The sequence below is a fragment of the Mastigoproctus giganteus genome, chromosome 7, assembly GCF_048544385.1.
Source record: "Mastigoproctus giganteus isolate SK-2022 chromosome 7, ASM4854438v1, whole genome shotgun sequence".
Taxonomy (NCBI): Eukaryota; Metazoa; Arthropoda; class Arachnida; order Uropygi; family Thelyphonidae; genus Mastigoproctus; species Mastigoproctus giganteus.
The window spans coordinates 141,235,608-141,256,684 of record NC_143581.1 but is presented as its reverse complement, the minus strand read 5'-3'; the positions used below and the strand labels follow the sequence as shown (position 1 = coordinate 141,256,684).

The window sequence follows — 21,077 nt, the reverse complement described above, 5'->3', positions numbered from 1 at the left end:
GTCACCTAAGATAAACATAGGAGCAGAAGAATCCTTTTTGCGAATATAAGACAAGACTGAGTTTTAGAAGGACTGAAATCAACTAAGTTCTCTTTGCCCCACTGGAGAATTACCTGGAATGCAATGTGCTATCATCAGCAAAACTATAAATAGGATTTCTGGTCAATGGAAGAAGGTCATTAATATACAGGAAGAAAACAGTGGGGGAAAAAACTGAACCTTTGGGGACACTGGCATTAGTGGAGAAGTTAGAAGACAGAGAGCCATCTACCATCACCCTCAGTGAGCGATCAGGGAGAAAACTGGATAACCAATTACAAAAAACATTTGACAAACCATAAGATGGAAGCTTGTTTAGAAGACCTTTATGCCAAACATGATCGAAAGCCTTTGAGATGTCAAGACCAACTGCTTGTGTTTCACCAAATTTTTCCATTGAAATCCAAGCAGAAGGGGGTTCGAGCCTGTCACCACCAAATACGGAGGATGCGGAAAGGTCAAGGGAATGACCACCGCAAATTCCCGGAGCAATATGGCCTTAGTTGCTAATGCTCCTAAAAACCAAACAACAACCAAGCAGAAGGAATAAGAACTTTGGAATAAGAAAGTGAAAAAAAGGTGGCAAAGAACAGGAGTAAGTTCAGGAACACAGGTTTTGAGAAAAAGTGGAGAAATACAATCAGGACCAAGAGCTTTCTTACCATCGAAATTCGTCAAAATCCTTCTGACATCCTTTTGATGGGAAACCACAGGTGGCATCGAATGGAGTCTGTTGGGAATGGTGGAAGGTATTTTACGAAGATCATTAATACATGAGTTGGAAGAAAAATGGGATGCTAACAGGTCCGCTTTATCCTTGGCTGAAGTGACAACAGAACTATCTGGTTTGGACAGAGGTGGGAGCAGAGATGGGCAAAAGTTGCGGCCAATAGCTTTGGCAAGAGACCAGAATGCTTGGCTACCATTAGGGCAAGAAGCAAGTTTTCTACTCTTAGCCTGTTCAAAATCTAGTTTGAACTGATTAATAACTGCTTTACAATTGTTGCGAGCTTTGGTGTAGGCAGAAAATGAAACTGAAGAATTGGAAACAAGCCAATTACGATATGCAACGTTCTTCTCTTGAACAGCCTTAGCACATTTATTGGAAAACCAAGGTTTAGATAAAGGATGAGATTTTAAAGGGGGGTGTGGGATAAAGGATTCCATTCCTTTACAAGAATAATTTCACTGACACGATCTGAGCAAATGTTGGCATCAGAAGTTTTGAATGCTGGGTGGGTAAAGTGCCTGCCTAGCAACCCAAACGTCGCGGGTTCGAATCCTGCCTTGGGCTTGGATCAAAGTACCGCAAAAACCTTGGGAGGTGCATTATGGCCACAGAAGCCAATGCGCCAACAACTACCAAAAAAAAAAAAAAAAGAAGTTTTGAAACAGTAATCCGGCCAAGGAAAAGAAGAAACGAAATCTCGCAGGTCATCCCATTTTGCATTCTTGTAATGCCAAACAACATGAGGTTGGGAATAGCCATGAGATAAATGCTCCATTGGAGAAAAGACAATCACCAAGTTGTGATCTGAAGTACCTAAAGGACCACTCACTTTGACCGTATACTTAGAAGGGTTGTTTGTGAGAAAAAGATTAAGCGTTTCGGCTGTATGGTTGGAATTGTCTGGTATTCTTGTAGGTAAAGAACAATCTGTGTAAGGTCGTTAGAAATTGCAAAAGACTCAGCATCTCGACGAGCTGGGTCAGTGTGGCTAGAAAACGGAAGCCAGCTGGAGTTGTTAACATTAAAATCACCAAGGAAAATTACCTCATTGTTAGGAAAGTTGGACTGGTTGGACTGAAAGTCAAGTTGCAAAGAGAGAGAGAAAGTGAAAGAGCTCCAAGTGATTAGTAGAGTTGGGAGAAGTGCATAATCTTGCTGCCTCAGCTCTGCCACATATATTTGTGAAATGAACTAGGAAGTGGTGGGGAGGTTTAGATGTTTTCACAGATAAACTTACTCTATTAGTTTGACAATTCATGTTGTATTCAATAGAAAGAAAAGGTGGGGGGGGACATGCTGTATGAAGTAATGAAATTTTTGGATATGGCATACAGATGGTAAGAATATACCCAGATCCTTGACATAACGTTGCCTCGACAATGCCAACTCCCCCCCCCCTCCATACAGACTACCCAGACTCCCTCCAGTTACTATGTGGCAGAGCTGAGGTAGCAAGATTATGCACTAGCTGATCCGGAAGCCTCCTAAAGAGTTATCAATAGGTTCGGTGCAGTGTACAAACTATCAACCGGTCTGGAAACACTGTTTTAGAGCTGCACCCTTGATATGTAAGGAAGATTGGATCTCACTGCGATGTTCATCATTACCTCAAAAGTCATCAGTCATGCTGCATGATGGAAGAGATGGGGAAGGGTTGACTGGAACTTAGCTGTCGAGATTAATTGTGGATTCCACCACTTCAAGCCTCCAATAAGCAAAGCGATGGTATGGCACCGGTTGATGAGTCATCTACCATCTAGTATTGTCTGGTAACACAGAGGGGCGGCATTTCTCCATGTGGTTTGGGCGCCACACCTCGACCCGTGCTTACGTTGGTTCATACCTGGGTGTCACCCACTGTGTGCTTGTGCATGGAGGTTATACCCAGGATTACTAACAGTCCCACCATCATGAAGGTGCAAGCAGAGGATTTGGCTTTCACAGACCATCCGGACATTGCCGAAATTTGGTCTACTTGACTTGAATGTCACCCGAATATCAGTTCTATTAGCATTTTAGACTCCCAGGTAGTCTGGCATATCTGAGAGAATGTCTGTGACAACCTCAAGGACCAAATACAGAAAACAACAATGGCCCAACACTGAACCCTGAGCGACTCCACTAATAACATTATTCCACGAAGAGCAGTGTTCGTTGATTACCACTCTGTCTTCTCCTACTCAACCTTCCCTTTATCCCTAGCAGCAATTTGTGTCCAATGCCACACTGCTCCAATTTGTGCAGCAGTCTTCCTTATGCAACAGTATCAAAAGCCTTTCAAAGATCATAATATATGATATCAAAGTTATCCCTGCATCCAGTTTCTTTGTGACCACATCATAGTATCCAATGAATTCTGTCAGACATGACCTCCCTTAATAAAACCATGCTGTGTCCGAACTATAACTGAAGTCTTGTCTAGATGATCCTGCAGTGCTTCTGTAACCAGTGCCTCCATTAATTTCCCCAGAACTGAAGTTAAACTAACAGGTCTATAATTACTTGTGTCGCTCTTTGATCCTCTGTGTGAATTGGGGTCACATTTGCACATCTCCAGTCCATGGGTACCTTCCCATGAGTCCAAGGAAGCTCTCATAATTATGGCTAAGCATTTGCTTACTTCCTTTGCTGCTTCATTTAATATAACTGGATAGATCAGATCCATCCCAGGTGCCTTTTTTTTTTATTTTTATCTTCAACAATTTCTCCTCCACTTTCCTCTCAGTTATTACAAAATCATCTAGCTCACTGCCAGAGTTTAATTCACCTCTGGCATTCCCATCCCTGAATAACTTCTCATGTGTGAATGTAGATGCAAAATACTCATTTAGTTTGTTAGCCACCTGAGCTAGATCATTAGCAGTTGAACCATCAATATCCAGTGGGCCAATCTGATTCATCCCTTTCCTTCTAGAGTTTACATAGGTAAAGAACCCTTTGCTGTTTTTCTTTGCATCCTTTGCCAAAGATTTCTCATAATCTGCCTTTGCCTGCCTAATCTTGGTGGCTTGGTTACAGACCAGCTTATTATCTATCATAGCTTCCATGTCACCCATTAATTTATATGTATCCCATGCATTTTTTTTCTCTACCACATGTCTCATTAGTTCATCTGACATCCATTTAGGCCTAAACCTTGAACAATATCCTTTGACCTGTTCTTTTATACGCACATTGCCCTTTAAAATAGTATTCACTGTTGAAGCAGCGAGACCTAATTCCCTTGCAGTAGATGACAAACTTGGTCCTGCTTCGTACTTCTTAATTAATTAAACATCTTCATTTCTAAATCAATTTTGTTTCGTTTTCTGGCATTACTAGCACTTTCACTTTCCGTAAATAGGAATGAAAATTTGTTTTTTATATGAATGAAGAGTTCAGTGAAGGAGAACATATTTCACCATAATAGCGTAAAAAAAAAACACACACAATTCAGTTTTCTGGATTATTTCAAATTCAGTAAGATCAAGTTTACTATCCATTTATAATTAGATGCACTAACAGAAAAGCTCCAATGAACCGGAAAGTGCAAATTGTTTTTATTGCTTTATGGTCGTGACCTCCGGAAACGTGCTTTAGAAGAATATCACAAAGGCGTTCAAAATTGATTCTTATAACGGGAACATATAACGATGAAAGGGTAGTGCAATTTCCATTATAAATATGACCTTTTAGAGAGATAAATAGCTTAGTAATATAGTGAAATTTTCTACTTCCAAGGACTTGCAATGAATTGCACAACAAAAAAACACCCCAATGTGTTACTGAGTTCTCATTACGATATTTTAATGATATTCATTTCTACAGGTTGCAAAATATGTTTCCATGATTTTTTTTAAGTTTGTACCGGGCGGCAAAAACTTATGAAAAGTCAGATATCCGTAAGTTGGGGAGTTCCTGTACATTACAACATATAGAGTTGAAATTGGGACTTAAGAAACCAAACCTAGTACAGGGTAAAACGTCTTGCACTGGAATTCCTAATTTTAACATAGTGGTATTATTATATTCATATCACTCTTATATAATGTGAAATTAATAATATAAGTTTATTAGACTGTTTGCCTAATAAACTACATTATTATTATTATTAGCTATATGGTGCAAGGAAGCCTGAGGCTTATGCTGCACCAGCCAAAAAAAAAAAAAAAAAAAAAAAATCATTCCCGAGTAACCCTGAGAGAGAGAGAGAGAGAGAGAGAGAGAGAGAGAGAGAAGAATGATGATATCCAGCTCAGGACCCTGGGTGTGCCAAGCCCATACTCACCAGATGTGAGCGCCTGAGGATAATAATATAAAACTATGTTATTAATTATAATATAGTTAAATAAGGTCATGTTTCGGTTATCTTACCAATACCCATCATCAGACCATGCTGTGGGGAGAACAGAAAGGGCTACAAATTTGAGCGCTACAAATATTTTAGGATATTACAGTTACAATTACCAATAATACAATTAATTACCAATATTACAATTTTAAAATTACAATTCTAAAGTATTAAGTTTTCAATTGCTGTTACAATAGAAAACAGGAAATCTAAGGTAATACAAAGAGATTAAATTCATACCCGCCGACAGCCTCCTTTTGCTGATACTACCAGAAACTTTGTGCATACAGGCTGCCAACAGTTAATTTATAGCAGAGGGATTAACTCCATTAACCAATAGGATCGTGTTATGTTTGTATCTGGCACCTCCGTGGGCAGTAGCAGCAGTGCGTAGCACACGTGTCTTGATTAGACCAGGGTTCGAGCCCGTGAACACCAAATAGGATGATGCAGAAAGGTCAGGGAATGACTACCGCATATACCCGGAGCAATATGGCCTTAGTTGCTAATGCTCCTAAAAACCAAATAACAACAACATGTTTGTATCTTGGGGTTCTTGTATAGTAGAAGCTAGCAATAACCTTTGCTCCCATACTCTGAACATCAGGGTTCTTGTGGAGGGTGGTTAAGAATCTTACCGATACCAATCATCAGACCATGCGGCTAGTGCCAGGTTTTATCCTGGATTTGGGATTCTTATGCAGTGGAAGCGTGTGGTGACCTTTGCTCCCATACTCTGGCTATCTGATTTGGTGTGCAGGCTGGCAAGGGATTAGGAAATCCCTAACGCCTATTGCTATTTAATGACAGCATCAAGATTAACGGTGTTTCAAATAATAGCCTTGAGTGGAAATAGTCGACACAGAGGTGTCAACACTAATAATCAGCCCATGAATGTTAAAATAATATTTTAAATATGTTTTTCATAAATTTTGTGATCTAATATAAACATTAATTTTTATGATCTAATTTAAATATCTGCAGGCCAGGTCCCAACCGTGGGCTGTAGTTTGCGGACCCCTAGTCTAGATGATCCTGCATTGCTTCCTTAACCACTGACGCCATTATTTTCCCTAAAACAGAAGTTCAACTAACAGGTGTGTAATTACTCATGTCAATCTTTGATCCTCTTTGTGAATTGGGGACACATTTGCACATCTCCAGTCCATGGAGACCTCACTTCAGTCCAACGAAGCTTTCATAATTATGGCTAAGGGTTTGCTTACTTCCTTTGCTGCTTCTCTTAATAAAAACTGAATAGATACCTTCCACACTAGGTGCCTTTCTAATGTTCAATTTCAACAATTTCTCCTCTACTTTACTCTCAGTTTGTGCAAAATCATTTAGCTCTCTGTTAGAGTTTGATAAACTCCTGGTCTTCACTTCCCTGCAGACATTCTCATGTGTGAATGTAGATGCAAAATACTCATTCAGTTCGTCGGCTACCTCAGCAGGTTAATCAATAATCGAACCATCAATGTCATGTGGGCAAATCTGATTTATCCCTTTCCTTCAAAAGGAAAGAGATGAATCAGATTGGCCCACTTGACTTTTTTTCTTATTTAAGTAATGAAGTCTTAACTGTTTTTCTTTGCATTGTATGCCAAAGATTTCTCGTAATCTGCCTTTGTTACTTGATTACAGACTATCTTATGTCTACTATAGGCATCTTTGTCTCCTGTTAATTTATATGCATCCCATGAATTTTCCTTCTCTGCCACAAGTCTCATTAGCTCATCTGACATCCATTTAATCCTAAACTTTGAACAGTATTTCTTAGTTGGTATGAAAAGCCTAGTAGCTTCCACAGTTAATTCCTTAAATGCTTCCCAATTACAGTTTGCTGTTAGAATTAGTAGAGGCATATGATGCAAGTAAGCAAGCTTATGCAGCATTAGCCAAAAAAAAAAAAAAAAAACTCTCCCATTTACCACTCCATTCGTTCAAAATACCTGTCCACCTCAGCCTTAAACTTATTTAGGCTATCAACGTCCACAACAAAGGATGGAAGTTTGTTCCAGCAATCAACCACCCGCTGGCTAAAGGCAAACTTCCACACATCTCTACTACAACTGTCTTTAACTCACAGATGCCTAGTCTCCAGACACTGTAATTTGCAAAATTTAAGCCTTTCTTTGTAAGAGTAACCCTTTGTTACATTCACTTATCTTGTTGTTCTTCTCTGGACTTGTTCCAACAGTTCTATATCCTTCTTAAAATGAGGCCTCCAGACCTGTATACAGTACTCAAGGTGTGGCCTAACCATTGGCATATACAAGGAGGATAATCACTTCCTTATCCCTGCTAGAAAAATTCCTGCATATCATTGACAAGACACTATGAGCTACTCTTGCAGACCATCTGCACTGCTCAGAAAACTTCATATCTGCCTGCACAATTACTCCCCAGGTCCTTTTCATTCTCTACCACTGTCAGTGTAGTACCACAGAGTCGATACGTCACTCTGGGGTTACTGCTTCCCATATGTAGTACTTTACATTTATCAATGGTAAACTTCATTTGCCACCTCTCTGCCCATCTGCTCAACTTTTCTAGATCCAAACAACAGTATCAAAAACCTTTCTTAGATCCAAATAGTAGTAGTAGTAGTAGTAGTAGTGGCATGTGATGAAGAAAGCAAGTGTATGAACTTATGCAGCATCAGCCAAAAAAAAAAAAATCACACCATTCCCTCCAAATGCCTGTCCAGTTCCTCCTTAAATTTATTTAATATATCAACTTCCACAACGACAGATGGAAGTTTGTTCCAGCAATTAACCACTCACTGGCTAAAGGCAAATTTCCACACATTTATTCTACATCTGTTTTTTCTTAATTTGAATTTATGCCCCCTTAGGTTGGTAATCTGAACAAGTGGAAGGATCCCATCAGAATTCAGTGTGTTCAACCCATTCAAGCCTTATACACCTCAATCAGATCACCGCGCAGGTGCCTAGTCTCCAGCAACTGCAATTTGCAGAACTTTAGCCTCTCTTGGTAAGAGGATCCCTTCATTCCCCTCACCAATCTTGTTGCCCTTCTCTGTACACACTCAAGCAAACCGACATCCTTCCTAAAATGAGGCCTCCAGACTGTACGCAGTACTCAAGGCGTAGCCTGACCATTGCCTTATAGAGAGGGACAATCACCTCCTTTTCCCTGCTAACAAAATTCCTATATATCATTGACAAAACCCCATGACCTGCCCTGGCAGCCTGTCTGCATTGCTCAGAAAACCTCATATCTGACTGCACAATTACTCCCAGGTCTTGTTCTTTTTCTACCACCTTAAGTGTAGTACCACACAGTTGGTACGTTTCTCTGGGGTTACTTGTACCCATATGCAGTACTTTGCATTTGTCAAGGTTAAACTTCAGTTGCCACTTCTTATCCCATCTGCCCAAATTATCTAGATCTTGTTGCAGTAGCACACTGCCATTACTGTCATTAACAACCGTGCCAACCTTTGTATCATCTGCAAACTTCGACACTAAGCCTGATATACCTTCATCAATATCATTGATAAATATACAAAACAACAGTGGGCCCAACACCGAACCCTGTGGGACTGCACTAATAACATTAGTCCACGAAGAGCAGCACCCATTGATTACCACCCGCTGTCTTCTCGCACTCAACCATCCTTTTATCCATTGTAGCAATTTACCCTTAATACCATTCTGCTCCAATTTGTACAATAGTCTTCCATGCGCAACAGTGTCAAAAGCTTTCCTGAAATCCAAATATATGATATCAAAATTATTTTTTGCATCCCGTTCCTTTGTAACCACATCATAATAACCAATCAAATTTGTCAGGCAAGACTTTCCCTTAACAAACCCATGCTGTGTCTGAATAATTGCTGCAGTCTTGTCTAGATGATCCTGCAATGCATCTTTAACCAGTGACTCCATTATTTTATCCGGAACAGAAGTTAAGCTAACTGGTCTGTAATTACTTGTGTCACCCTTCGGTCCGCCCTTTGTGAATTGGGGATACATGTGCACATCTCCAGTCCGTGAGAACCTCCCCTGAGTCCAAGGATGCTCTCATAATTATGGCTAAGGGTTTGCTTAGTTGCTATGCCACCTCCTTTAATATAACTGGATAGATCCCATCCACTCCAGGTGCTTTTCTTATGTTTAACTTCAACAATTTCTGCTCCACCTTGCTCTCAGTTATTACAAAATCATTAAGTACCCTGCTACAATTTGATAACCTTCTGCTATTTTCAAACCTTAATAATTTCTCATGTGTGAATGTAGATGCAAAATACTCATTCAGTTTGTTTGCTATGTGAGCAGGATCATCAACAGTCGAACCATCGATGTCAAGTGGACCAATCAGATTCATCCCCTTCCTTTTAGAGTTTATATAAGTAAAGAAATCCTTGCTGTTTTTCTTCGCATCTTTTTTCAAAGATTTCTCGTAATCTGCATTCGCCTGCCTAACCTCCTTTGTGATCTGATTACAGACTAGCTTATATCTGCCCTAGGCTTCTGAGTCGCTTGATGATTTGTATGCATCTCATGCATTTTTCTTCTCTGTTACGAATCTCTTTAGTTCATTTGATAACCATTTAGGCCTAAACCTTGAACAATATTTCTTAATAGGAATGAAACTTTTAGTAGCATCCACGATTAATTCCTTGAATGCTTCCCACTTAGAATTTACTGTTAGTAACATCGTCAGTTGATCCCACTGTACAGAATTTAAAAACTGTCTGAGACCACTGTACTTGCTTTTAAGGAAGCAAAAACCCTTTCCTTTACCCCCTGATGGTAATTAAATCTTTAAGTAAATCCCACATCAGTACACTGTGATCACTGCCACCTGGTGGTTCCTTTATCTGCAAATTCTTAATACACAAATGATCACTGCTGATAACCAGATCAAGAGTATTACTCTCTCTTGTTGCCTCTCGAACATGCTGCTGCAGAAAACAATCATCCAATAAATCCACAAAAGTCTGACTAGTGTGTGAGTGACAAATTCACAAGTTCCAGTGAGTATCTGGGAAGTTAAAATCTCCCATTATAAAACATTCTGATTTACTAGCCCACTATTTCTCTGTACAATTGTTCATTGTACTCATTCGAGTCATTAGGCCTATAACACACTCCTACTCTTATTTTTGCTTTCGCAGTTCTTATGTCACACCAAACTGACTCAACCGTGCACTGTTCATCTATATCAACTGGGTGCACTTCTTTTGAAGTGCACCCAGTGAAGTGCAAATATATGATATCAAAGTTATTCCCTGCATCCAGTTCCTTTGTGACCACATCATAGTACAGTATTCAGTGAAATTGGTCTGGCAAGAATTTCCATTAATAAAACCATGCTGTGTCCGAGCTATAACTGAATAGGAGGAATATTATCTACAGGCTATAAAAGTAAAGATATATTAAGCACGAATTTATCCTTTATTACCTTACCAATTAAAAAATTAAATGATACGTGAAAATCGGAAGAATATAAGTGATAATCGGAGTAATTAATATGTACTGTAATATGGACATACTAACTAGTTGACATTTCTGTTCACTGACATTTGTGGATGGAGGTTAAAATTTAAAACTCTAAAAAGATAAGCAATCAATAACAAAGAACATGGCACACACAAATTGCAAGTAACACGATACGTGCAAGTGAAAAGGGAGTAACAAGTTACAAAGCTTTAAAAATAGGAATGAAGAGAACATCTGAAAATTAATTTTTTTATATAATTGAAGATTTCATGGAAGTGTAAACACATTTCACCATAATAACCCACAGAATTCCAGCTGTCGGTATTATCGCAAATTCAGTAAGATCGAGTTTACTGTACGTTTATGATAGATTTCACTAACAGAAAAGCCCAATAAACAGGTGACTGCTAATTGTTTTTATTTTTTATGGTTGTGACCTCCAGAATTTCGACTGAACCACGTGGTACCTTCGGAGACAATCGTAGGGTAATCTCCAGTGCTGCGGTCTCCTGCCCCGATTAAACGGCATGCTGTCCCAATTAAGCGAAGTAAACCATGGCTATTTTTCTCGATTGGGTTCTGTTTTTTAAGATTCGCCCCGATTAACCGGTGTCCCAAATAACCGGAATCCACTGTATTGGTAAAAATGAATTAATCTTATTTCTCAATTCTGGTGAGGCTACAACAACAAATTATAAGAGGCCCACAATATGTCCTTACTGTATATTATTCGTTATTATCCTTCGTCTTCTTCTTCAGGTTCTGTGTTCAATTTGAACATTTTCCAGCCAACTGTGTCTCTTGCTTTGTGAAATAGTTCTTTTGTTGTAAGACCCTCTCTCCATTCTTTGACGTTATCAAGCCACTTTTTCTTTGTCTTTCTTTTGCCTTTAGGCCCTATTATAAGAGGCCCACAATATGCCCGAGGTAGGCAGTCTTTCTCTTTGCATTTGTAGTTAGTAGTGTTCTTGTAGTCCTTGTCCTCTTAAGGACCTACTCATTGGTGACCTGATCTATCTATGGAATATTGAGCATTCTTCTAGCATCCACATCTCGAAGGCTTTCAGTTTCCTGATTTCTGCCCTCCACATAACTCAGATCTTGCATCCATATAGGAAAGTGCTCCATGTGTGGCATTTGGCCATTCAATATCTTTTCTGGAAATCCAGTTTCGTGTCACAGAAAGTTCTTAAGATTCTTAAATACCTATTTGTCCATACCAATTCTGCTTCTAATTTCTGTGCCTTGGTCTTTAATATTTGTAAAGATCTTCCCTAGATATTTAAAGCTACTCACTTATTCGATGGGGGGTTGCCACAGTGTATTTTTATTCTAGGCAAGGTGTTTTTGCTTATCATCATAGTTTTGGTCTTTTTGGTATTAATTGTTAGGCCTATCTGTTCGCTGGCTGTTAACACTTTGTTGAGGAGTGTTTGTAGCTTTTCCTCTGATGTTGCAATAAGGGCAGTATCATCTGCGTATCACAGGTTACTAATAACTGAACTATTAACAATAATTTCTTCCCTAAGAATCTTGTATTAGATCTATAATGGTTTTAGCGTAGAGATTGTACAGCACAGGAGACAACAGACATCCTTGCCTCACTCCTTTCTGGATTTGTACCCAGTCTGTGTTTTCAACCTCTACAGCGATTGCCACTTCTTGTTCAGGGTATGGTATTTCAGAGACTGCTGGGAGCCATTGCGGTACAAGTAAACACATGGGTTGTGTTAGGGTAGCTAAGAATAGAAACAGGTGCAGGTATACTTGCGTGTACACCAATGCTAGGAGTTTAGTAAATAAATTTGATGAATTTGAGGTATTGCTCAAAACATCGAAGGCAGATATTGTTGGGATATCAGAGACGTGGTGTCACACAGATATAAGGGATGCGGAACTGCAATTTGGGGAGTACAACGTCTACAGAAAGGATAGACAGGATAGGAAGGGGGGAGGTGTTATGCTATTAGTTAAGAAACACATAAAAACCAAGGAAGTGAAGCCAGTCGACATCGCTGGACAGTGCAGTGTTGAGTCAGTTTGGTGTGACATAAGCATTGGGAGATCAAAATTGAGAGTAGGAGTGTGCTATAGGCCTAATGACTCTGATGAGTATAATAAGGAACTATACAGGGAAATAGAGTGGGCCAGTAAATCAGAGTGTCTTATAATGGGAGATTTTAATTTCCCAGATATTGACTGGAATTTGGGGGCTGGATACTCACACACTAGCAGGGCTTTTGTGGATTTATTGGATGATTGTTTTCTACATCAGCATGTTCGGGAGGCAACTAGAGGGAGTAATACTCTTGATTTGATTATCAGCAGTGATTCTTCATGCATTAAGAATCTGCAGATAAATGAACCACTAGGTGGCAGTGATCACAGTGTGCTGAAGTGGGATTTACTCAAAGAGGTAACTACCATTAGGGGTAAAGGGAAGGGTTATTGCTTCCGTAAAGGCGACTATGACGGACTGAGACAGTATTTAAATTCTATACAGTGGGACCAACTGATGATGTTACCAACAGCAAATTCAAAATGGGAAGCATTCAAAGAACTTATCTTGGAAGCTACTAGGCTTTACATACCAACTAAGAAATATTGTTCAAGGTTTAGGCCAAAATGGATGTCAGATGAACTAATGAGGCATATGGCAGAGAAGAAAAATGCATGGGATACATACAAATTAACACATGACACAGAAGCCTATGATAGATACAAGTTGATATGCAACCAAGTTACAAAGGAGGTTAGGCAGGCGAAGGCAGATTACGAGAAATCCTTGGCAAGGGATGCAAAGAAAAACAGCAAAGAGTTCTTTACTTATGTAAACTCTAGAAGGAAAGGGATGAATCAGATTGGTCCACTTGATATTGATGGGTCAAGTGTTGATGATCCTGCTCAGGTAGCTAACAAACTAAATGAATATTTTGCATCGACATTCACACATGAGGAGTTATTCAGCGAGGGAAATGCCAGAGGTGTATTCAACTCTAGCAGTAAGCTACAGAATCTTGAAATAACTGGGAGTAAAGTGGAGGAGAAACTGTTGAAGATAAACACAAGAAAGGCACCCGGGGTGGATGGGATCTATCCAGTTATATTAAAGGAGGCAGCAAAGGAAGTAAGCAAACCCTTAGCCATAATTATGAGAGCTTCCTTGGACTCAGGGGAGGTACCCATAGACTGGAAATGTGCAAATGTGACCCCAATTCACAAAGGAGGATCAAAGGCTGACACAAGTAATTATAGACCTGTGAGCTTAACTTCTGTTCCAGGAAAATTAATGGAGGCACTGGTTAAAGAAGCACTGCAGGATCATTTAGACAAGACTTCAGTTATAGCTCAGACACAGCATGGTTTTGTTAAGGGGAAGTCTTGCCTGACCAACTTGATTGGATACTATGATGCAGTCACAAAAGAACTGGATGCAGGGAATAACTTTGATATTATATACTTGGATCTTAGAAAGGCTTTTGATACTGTTGCACATGGAAGACTGCTACACAAATTGGAGCAGTGTGACATTGGAGGCAAATTGCTGCTATGGATAAAGGGGTGGTTGAGGGGGAGAAGACAGAGAGTGGTAATCAATGGACACTGCTCATCGTGGACTGATGTTATTAGTGGAGTCCCTCAGGGCTCAGTGTTGGGTCCATTATTGTTTTCTGTATTTATAAATGATATTGATGATGGTATATCGGGATTAATGTCCAAGTTTGCAGACGATACAAAGGTTGGCAGGGTTGTCAAGGACACTACTGACACTATGCTGCTGCAACAGGATCTGGAAAGGTTGAGCAGATGGGCTGAGAGGTGGCAAATGAAGTTTAACATTGACAAATGTAAAGTACTACACATGGGAAACAGCAACCCCAGAGCAACGTATCAACTCTGTGGTACAACACTGACAGTGGTAGAGAATGAAAGGGATTTGGGGGTGGTTGTGCAGGCAGATATGAAGTTCTCTGAGCAGTGCAGATGGGCTGCAAGAGTAGCTCATGGAGTATTGTCAATGATATACAGGAATTTTTCCAGCAGGGATAAGGAGGTGATTATTCCATTGTATAAGGCGATGGTCAGGCCACACCTAGAGTACTGTATACAGGTCTGGAGGCCTCATTTCAAGAAGGATGTAGAGCTGCTGGAGCGAGTACAGAGAAGGGCAACAAGATTAGTGAATGGAACAAAGGGGTGCTCTTACGAAGAAAGGCTTAAGTTTTGCAAGTTACAGTGTCTGGAGACTAGGCACCAGCGAGGTGATCTGATAGAGGTGTATAAAGCATTGAATGGTTTGAGCATGCTCAATGCTGATGGGATTCTTCCTCTCGCTCAGAATGATCACCTGAGAGGGCATAAATTCAAATTGAGGAAAGACAGATGTAGGATAGACGTGCGGAAATTTGCCTTTAGCCAGCGAGTGGTTGGTTGGTGGAACAGACTTCCATCCCTTGTCGTGGAAGTTGATAGCCTAAATAAGTTTAAGGCTCAGCTGGACAGGTATTTTGAACGAACAGAGGGGTGAAGTGGAAGTGGTTTTTTTTTTTTGGCTGATGCTGCATAAGCTTGCTTTCTTGCATCAAATGCCTCTACTAATGCTAATGCTAATGCTAACTGTAGTATCCTTAGTTCCTTGGGATTGATGTTTAGATTGTTCAAGAGCTGGAAGAGGATATCATGTTTCAAGCAATCGAATGCTTTGTTAAAGTCAGTGAAGCAGACAAATAGGTTCTACCGGTGTTTTTTTTTAAATTTTATAAACAGCTTCCCTATTAGCGGGCCAGTGGTCTGAGCTGATATCAGCTCCAGAATAGATTTTGATGCTTTTAATTATGCTTCGGAATCTTTGGTTGGTAATGATGTAGTCGATATGATTTCGATTAATCTTTGATTGGGCCTCATTGAGGGCCTTCTACGTTTATAATCTTCATGGTGATAGCTTGAACCAGGTGTTTGTAATGACCATTTCATGCTCTTGACAGAAGTCAACCAGTGTTGCCAACTCTGCCTGTTCCCACTTTGGCATTTAAATCTCCCATAACTATATTGATTCCTTTTCTTTTGGCCCAGTTTAGGATGTACTTTAAGTCTTTTAGGTAATCTTGGTATTCTTTATCAGTGTATGTTGACGTTAGTTCATAAACCTGTATGATCTTATTATTATTATTATTATTAGCCACATGGTACAAGGAACCCTGAGGCTTATGCTGCACCAGCCAAAAAAAAATTGATTTACCCTGTGACCCAGAGAGAGAGAGAGAGAGAGAGAGAGAGAGAGAGAGAGAGAGAGAGAGAGAGAGAGAGAGAGAGAGAGAGAAGTAGAAGGAAATCACCAAGAAAGAGAAGAATGATGATATCCAACTCAAGGCCCTGGATGTGCCAACCCCATATTAAGTGGTATTGGAAGAGTATTAAATTGGGGTGATACCATCCTGTCTGAAAAAGCCCAGTATCCATTTAGGAATCTGATCTTTTCATTCCTGATAAGAATTCCCACTCTTCTGTGGTGTTAATTTCCACCAGAGCATATGAGTTTATGGCCTTTCACTGTACTCATTTTGCCTTGTCCTGGCCATCGCACCTCCCCTAAACCCAGGATATCTATATTCGTGTCATCAAGTTCTTTTGCAACATTTTCTAATTTCCCTGCTTGATACAAACTTCTGACATTCCATGCCACAATTTTAAGTGGTTGATCTTTGTTTTTGAATTTAGTTTTGTAAGGCTTATCGCTTGAGGAAATAAACAGGGCAATTCTTCTCACCCCCTGGCCATTTAAGGCCTGCCTGGGACTGAGGGCCAGTTTGTTTTGTTGTTTGGTTGGTTATGTATCCTTGGGATGATTAATGTGGTAGTTTCCCCTTGCTTTCCACATCACAGAGCTGTATCCATAGGCTTGCCTAAGTCTTCAGGTTTCCAGTCTTGAGCCTAGTTAATGTTAATATTAACAACCTGAGGTTGGTAATAGTGAGTGCTGCTGCTGCCCACCACTATGGTTTGTATTGGAGTTTTCCTTCTCCTAGTTATCCCTCTTGGTCTGGCTCTTATCCATGAGGAACTGTCCAGCTCAGGTGTCTCTTCTGATAGCTAGGCTATCACTGGCGTGGCTCCCAGGGTTGTCAGAGCACACAAGCTCCCTCACCATGACAAGATGAAGATACCATCAAGGCAGATTGTTCTTAGTATATATTATAAATCAGGGCGGTCTGGTGACATACCATCAATTAGACATATTCTGCAACCTGTAGACAGGTGCAAAAAGTATTTAGTATTCACAAATACATGAAGAAAACTAAACAAATTTTAAAAAATTGTCTATTCTAATAACACTCATTACATGCTTCAGTTTTTGCTGAAAAATCATATTTAATTCAATATTCTGTTACAATATAAACATTTAATACGTTCTCCACATTGTAATTAGCAGTAGTAAACTTCTTGAACACACCTGCACCAAATCTGTATCATTATGCAAAAGATAATTTTATATGAACTTAAATCATAATATAGCTTCATTTAGCAGTATTCATTAATTTTCTAAGGTTTAATTTAAGTCATCGATTTAAACTTTGTGACTAATTTAAATACTTCTTTTATCACAGTGTTTGCATTTTGGAATAGATTCTGGTAATATTTTTCTGTATATTTTTAATAGCCCTGTGCTTTACCCTTGATAACTGACAAACATGAAGACCTTAAAGCTGTTTCTTCAGAAACGGTATGTATCTATTTATGCATATCGCTGTAAACCTTTTTACTATGCTTTAACTTTCTGTACATGATCAGACTTAAATTTTGTTCACTCATTTTCAAGTACAGTTCAAAGAGTTATTGTAATTTTTACAGTTGCAATCATTTGTGTTAGTTATATATGACTTCACAAGAATCATTTAAACATAAAATTATGTAGTAAGTCATATAACTTTAGAGGTAAGTTGAACAGAGAAACAGTCATACGTATAAATGTAAATAGTTGCCTTTTTGTACACAAACTACAAAATATCAAGCATAAAGTGTACTGCATTATTTTTCATAATTTATATTATTTTATTTTAAATAAAGTGACCACTAGTGAATGAACTTGACTGTCACTGCTTGTAACACTGTGAAATATAGCACAGTATTGTGTCTGGGAACATTTGTTTGTCCAGTGGAATGTAGTTTATTTGTTGAGTTCTTCTAATTATATTTTTAACTATGTATTTTGAAAAAAACAAAGCAAAAGTTTGATTACTGGACAAAAATCAACATTTTGATTTCTGCATAGGAGGTCAATTATTTATTTTATTCAAATAAAAATAGTAGATTGCATTGGTTTGGATGTGCTATTTTTGCTATTAAATAGAAAAAAATCTCTATTTAATAGCACATCTATTAAATAGATGTGCTATTAAATAGAAAATAATTATCATGCCACTTTCCAGTGCTAACTATTGTTTGTGATATAAAGAAGAAACATTCAAGCAAACAAATCCATCTTTAAAAATGTTATCAGCTCAAACCTAATGTAGTCAGCAATGTGAAATTGGATGCTGTGCAAGACTAAACTTTGTCCCTTTTCAGTCTATGATGAAAATTTTAAAAATCTTGTCTTTGCTTCTTACATCTCTGACTGTATCCTCATATACTATTTATGGTTATGAAATTGCAAAAACAAAGAAATAATTTCATTGGTGGTAGGAATTTGCTTTTAAATTAAAATTTCCCAGGATTTGAATGATACCCCCAACTGGCTAGAAGCCATTATTTTCTTTAAATCAGTTTTTTTTTTTGAAAACCCCAAACACGAGAGCTATTAGAACCTATAATACTTAGTACCGTGCTTTGGTTGGAGGTTGAGAAGATGAAAGAAGATATTTATTGACATTGGACTTGAACTTCTGTAGACTGTAATTTTCAGGAAATACGTACGAAGGAAGGTTGTTCCAGAAAACAGCAGTTGAATGAATAAATGAGGAAGATGAAAAGTTAGTTCTGTGAGTTTGAAGTTGGACAGTAAATAGATGTTGGCTGGTGGTGGCACGTGTTCGGACTTTTTTGAAAGAGAGAGCAGGAATTATAGAAGCCAGGTCAGAAGAACAGTACCCATGGAAGTATTTGTAGAAGAGGCATGCAGCAGAAACAGTACGTCTATGGGACAGCGAGTGGAGAGACTTTGTTAGAGAGGGGTCATTAATTAACCTAATTGCCCTCTTCTGAATAGAATCTAGAAGCCTAAGAGAGGTTTTGGGGGGCATCGCCTCAGATGTGGGAACAATATTCCATGGTAGGGTGGAATTGCAATTTGTACAGAGCGAAAAGCTGTTTGGAAGAAAAGTAATGCCGAGAGTGAAAGAGAAAACCAAGTTTTTTAGATGCAGAGGAAGCAGTATTTGTAATGTGCTTGTGCCAAGAGAGATTAGAAGTCAGGGAAATCCCCAAAAGAGAGATATCATTTTGCCTAGAAATCGGAGTGTCACCAAAGATAAGCATAGGAGCAGAAGAATCCTTTTTGTGAGATATAAGACAAGACTGAGTTTTAGAAGGATTGAAATCAACTAAGTTGTCTTTGCCCCACTGGAGAATTACCTGGATATTGGCATTTAAGGAATTGGTAGCAGATTTTCGAGAAGTTGAAGCTGATTGAGCAGAACACAGTTTCTCAAAATGGAAAGTGGAATGCAATGTGCTATCATCGGCAAAACTATGGATAGGATTTCCAGCCAATGGAAGAAGGTCATTAATATACAAGAGGAAAAGAGTGTGGGAAAGAACTGAACCTTAGGTGACACCAGCATTCATGGAGAAGTTAGAAGACAGAGCCATCTACCATTACCTTCAGTGAGTGATCAGAGAGAAAGGATAACCAATTACAAAAAACAGTTGGGAAACCATAAGATGGAAGCTTGTTAAGAAGACCTCTATTCCAAACATGATCAAAAGCTTTTGAGATGTCAAGAGCAACTGCTAATTTTTTTTCCTAATTACCCCCATGAAATTTTAAACAAGAAAATACTTTATACTTACTCTTTTTATTCAATGGAATCCCAGAGCCTGATGCTTCTTAGCTAAAAGTTCAATGTTCAGTATGATGTTAGTAAATTTAACTCTGTCTCCTCTTGAACATATAATCAATTCTGTTTCTTTCCTTCAGTAAATAAAATATTAATAAACTAAAACCTCTTTTAACCATATAAGACAGAAAACAAAGATGTACTTTGTCGATATCAGACCACATTGTTGGATAAAGAAGTTTAGTTCTTTTTGATCCCCACAACTCAGCCATTTCACCTTTTTTGAATTTATTGCATTCTTCTTTACATTTTAATTCAACCAGTCCTTGAATTTCTTCACTAGCAAACCTGGCATCTCATCCAATTGCATGCAATGCCAGTTCAAAAGAAAATAAATCTGAAAATCTATTTTTCATTTCACCTTTTAAAGAACATGAATGATCTGAATAATTCTTAAGATCATTCTCAGTGGGAGATTCATTGATTTCAGCTAACTCTTGAATACCACGAAATTGATTTCTCATTTACTTGCTTTCAAATATTTCCAGTTTTTCAGTGAAAGCTTTAAATACCCATTTGAAGTCTATCACTGTAATTAATTTCCCTTGTAGTTGAAGTGAGACTTCATTAAGTTATTGAAAAATCCAAGCCATATAGTATATGTTGTTTTTGTGTTTGCTGATCTCGTTGGCTAAATCTGTGTCTCCCTTGCTTTCTAAAAAACTAATTATCATATCAAAAAGGTTTATAAATCTTGTTAGATAGTTTCTTTTAGAAAGCCATCTGACTTCTGTATGTAAAAGAAGCCTCACATACATACTGTTCTTCATTATCAACACAAAAGTTTCTGAAAGGGTGATGATATTTGCTGTGTGACTTTATTTTATTGATAGTTTTAATAACTATGCTGAGAGATGGATGAAGAACTGAACTAATATTGTTTCCAAGCAGATGATGTTGGTGTACAATGTAGTGTATTGCAAGAACTGTTGAACATGGAAAACTACTGTACAAATTGGAGCAGTATGGCATTAAGGGCAAGTTGCTACAATGGATAAAAGGATGGTTGAGTGAGAGAAAGAGAGTGGTAATCAATGGACACTGCTCTTCATGGACTAATGTTAGTGGAGTCCCCCCCACCAGGGTTCAGTGTTGGGCCCAGTGCTGTTTTCTGTATTTATCAATGATGAAGGTATATCAGGGTTAATGTCTTAAGTTTACAGATGATACGAAAGTTGGCAGGGCTGTTAATGACAGTAACAATAGTATACTACTGCAACAGAATCTAGAAAAGTTGAGCAGATGGGCTGAGAGGTGTCAACTGAAGTTAACATTGACAAATGTAAAGTACTGGGTAGCAGTAACCCCAGAGAAACATACCAACTGTGTGGTACCACACTCAGGGTAGTAGAGAATGAAAAGAACCTGGAGGTAATTGTGCAGGCAGATATGAAGTTTTTTGTTCAGTGTAGACAGGCTGCAAGAGTAGCAATAGTGTCTTGTCAATGATA

At 38.7% G+C, this 21,077-nt stretch overlaps 2 protein-coding genes across 2 annotated transcripts in view; one reads left to right on the top strand and one right to left on the bottom strand.

Moving 5' to 3' along the window:
• Positions 1 to 21,077, bottom strand: part of LOC150083234 (uncharacterized) — a 480,979-nt gene that overhangs the window by 328,355 nt on the left and 131,547 nt on the right. The window lies entirely within an intron of this gene.
• Positions 1 to 21,077, top strand: part of LOC150083235 (uncharacterized) — a 242,844-nt gene that overhangs the window by 155,836 nt on the left and 65,931 nt on the right. Inside the window, exon 8 of the mRNA XM_090378444.1 lies at positions 17,229 to 17,291. Coding sequence (XP_090234570.1) covers positions 17,229 to 17,291 — 63 coding nt within the window. The remainder of the gene's footprint in view (positions 1 to 17,228; positions 17,292 to 21,077) is intronic.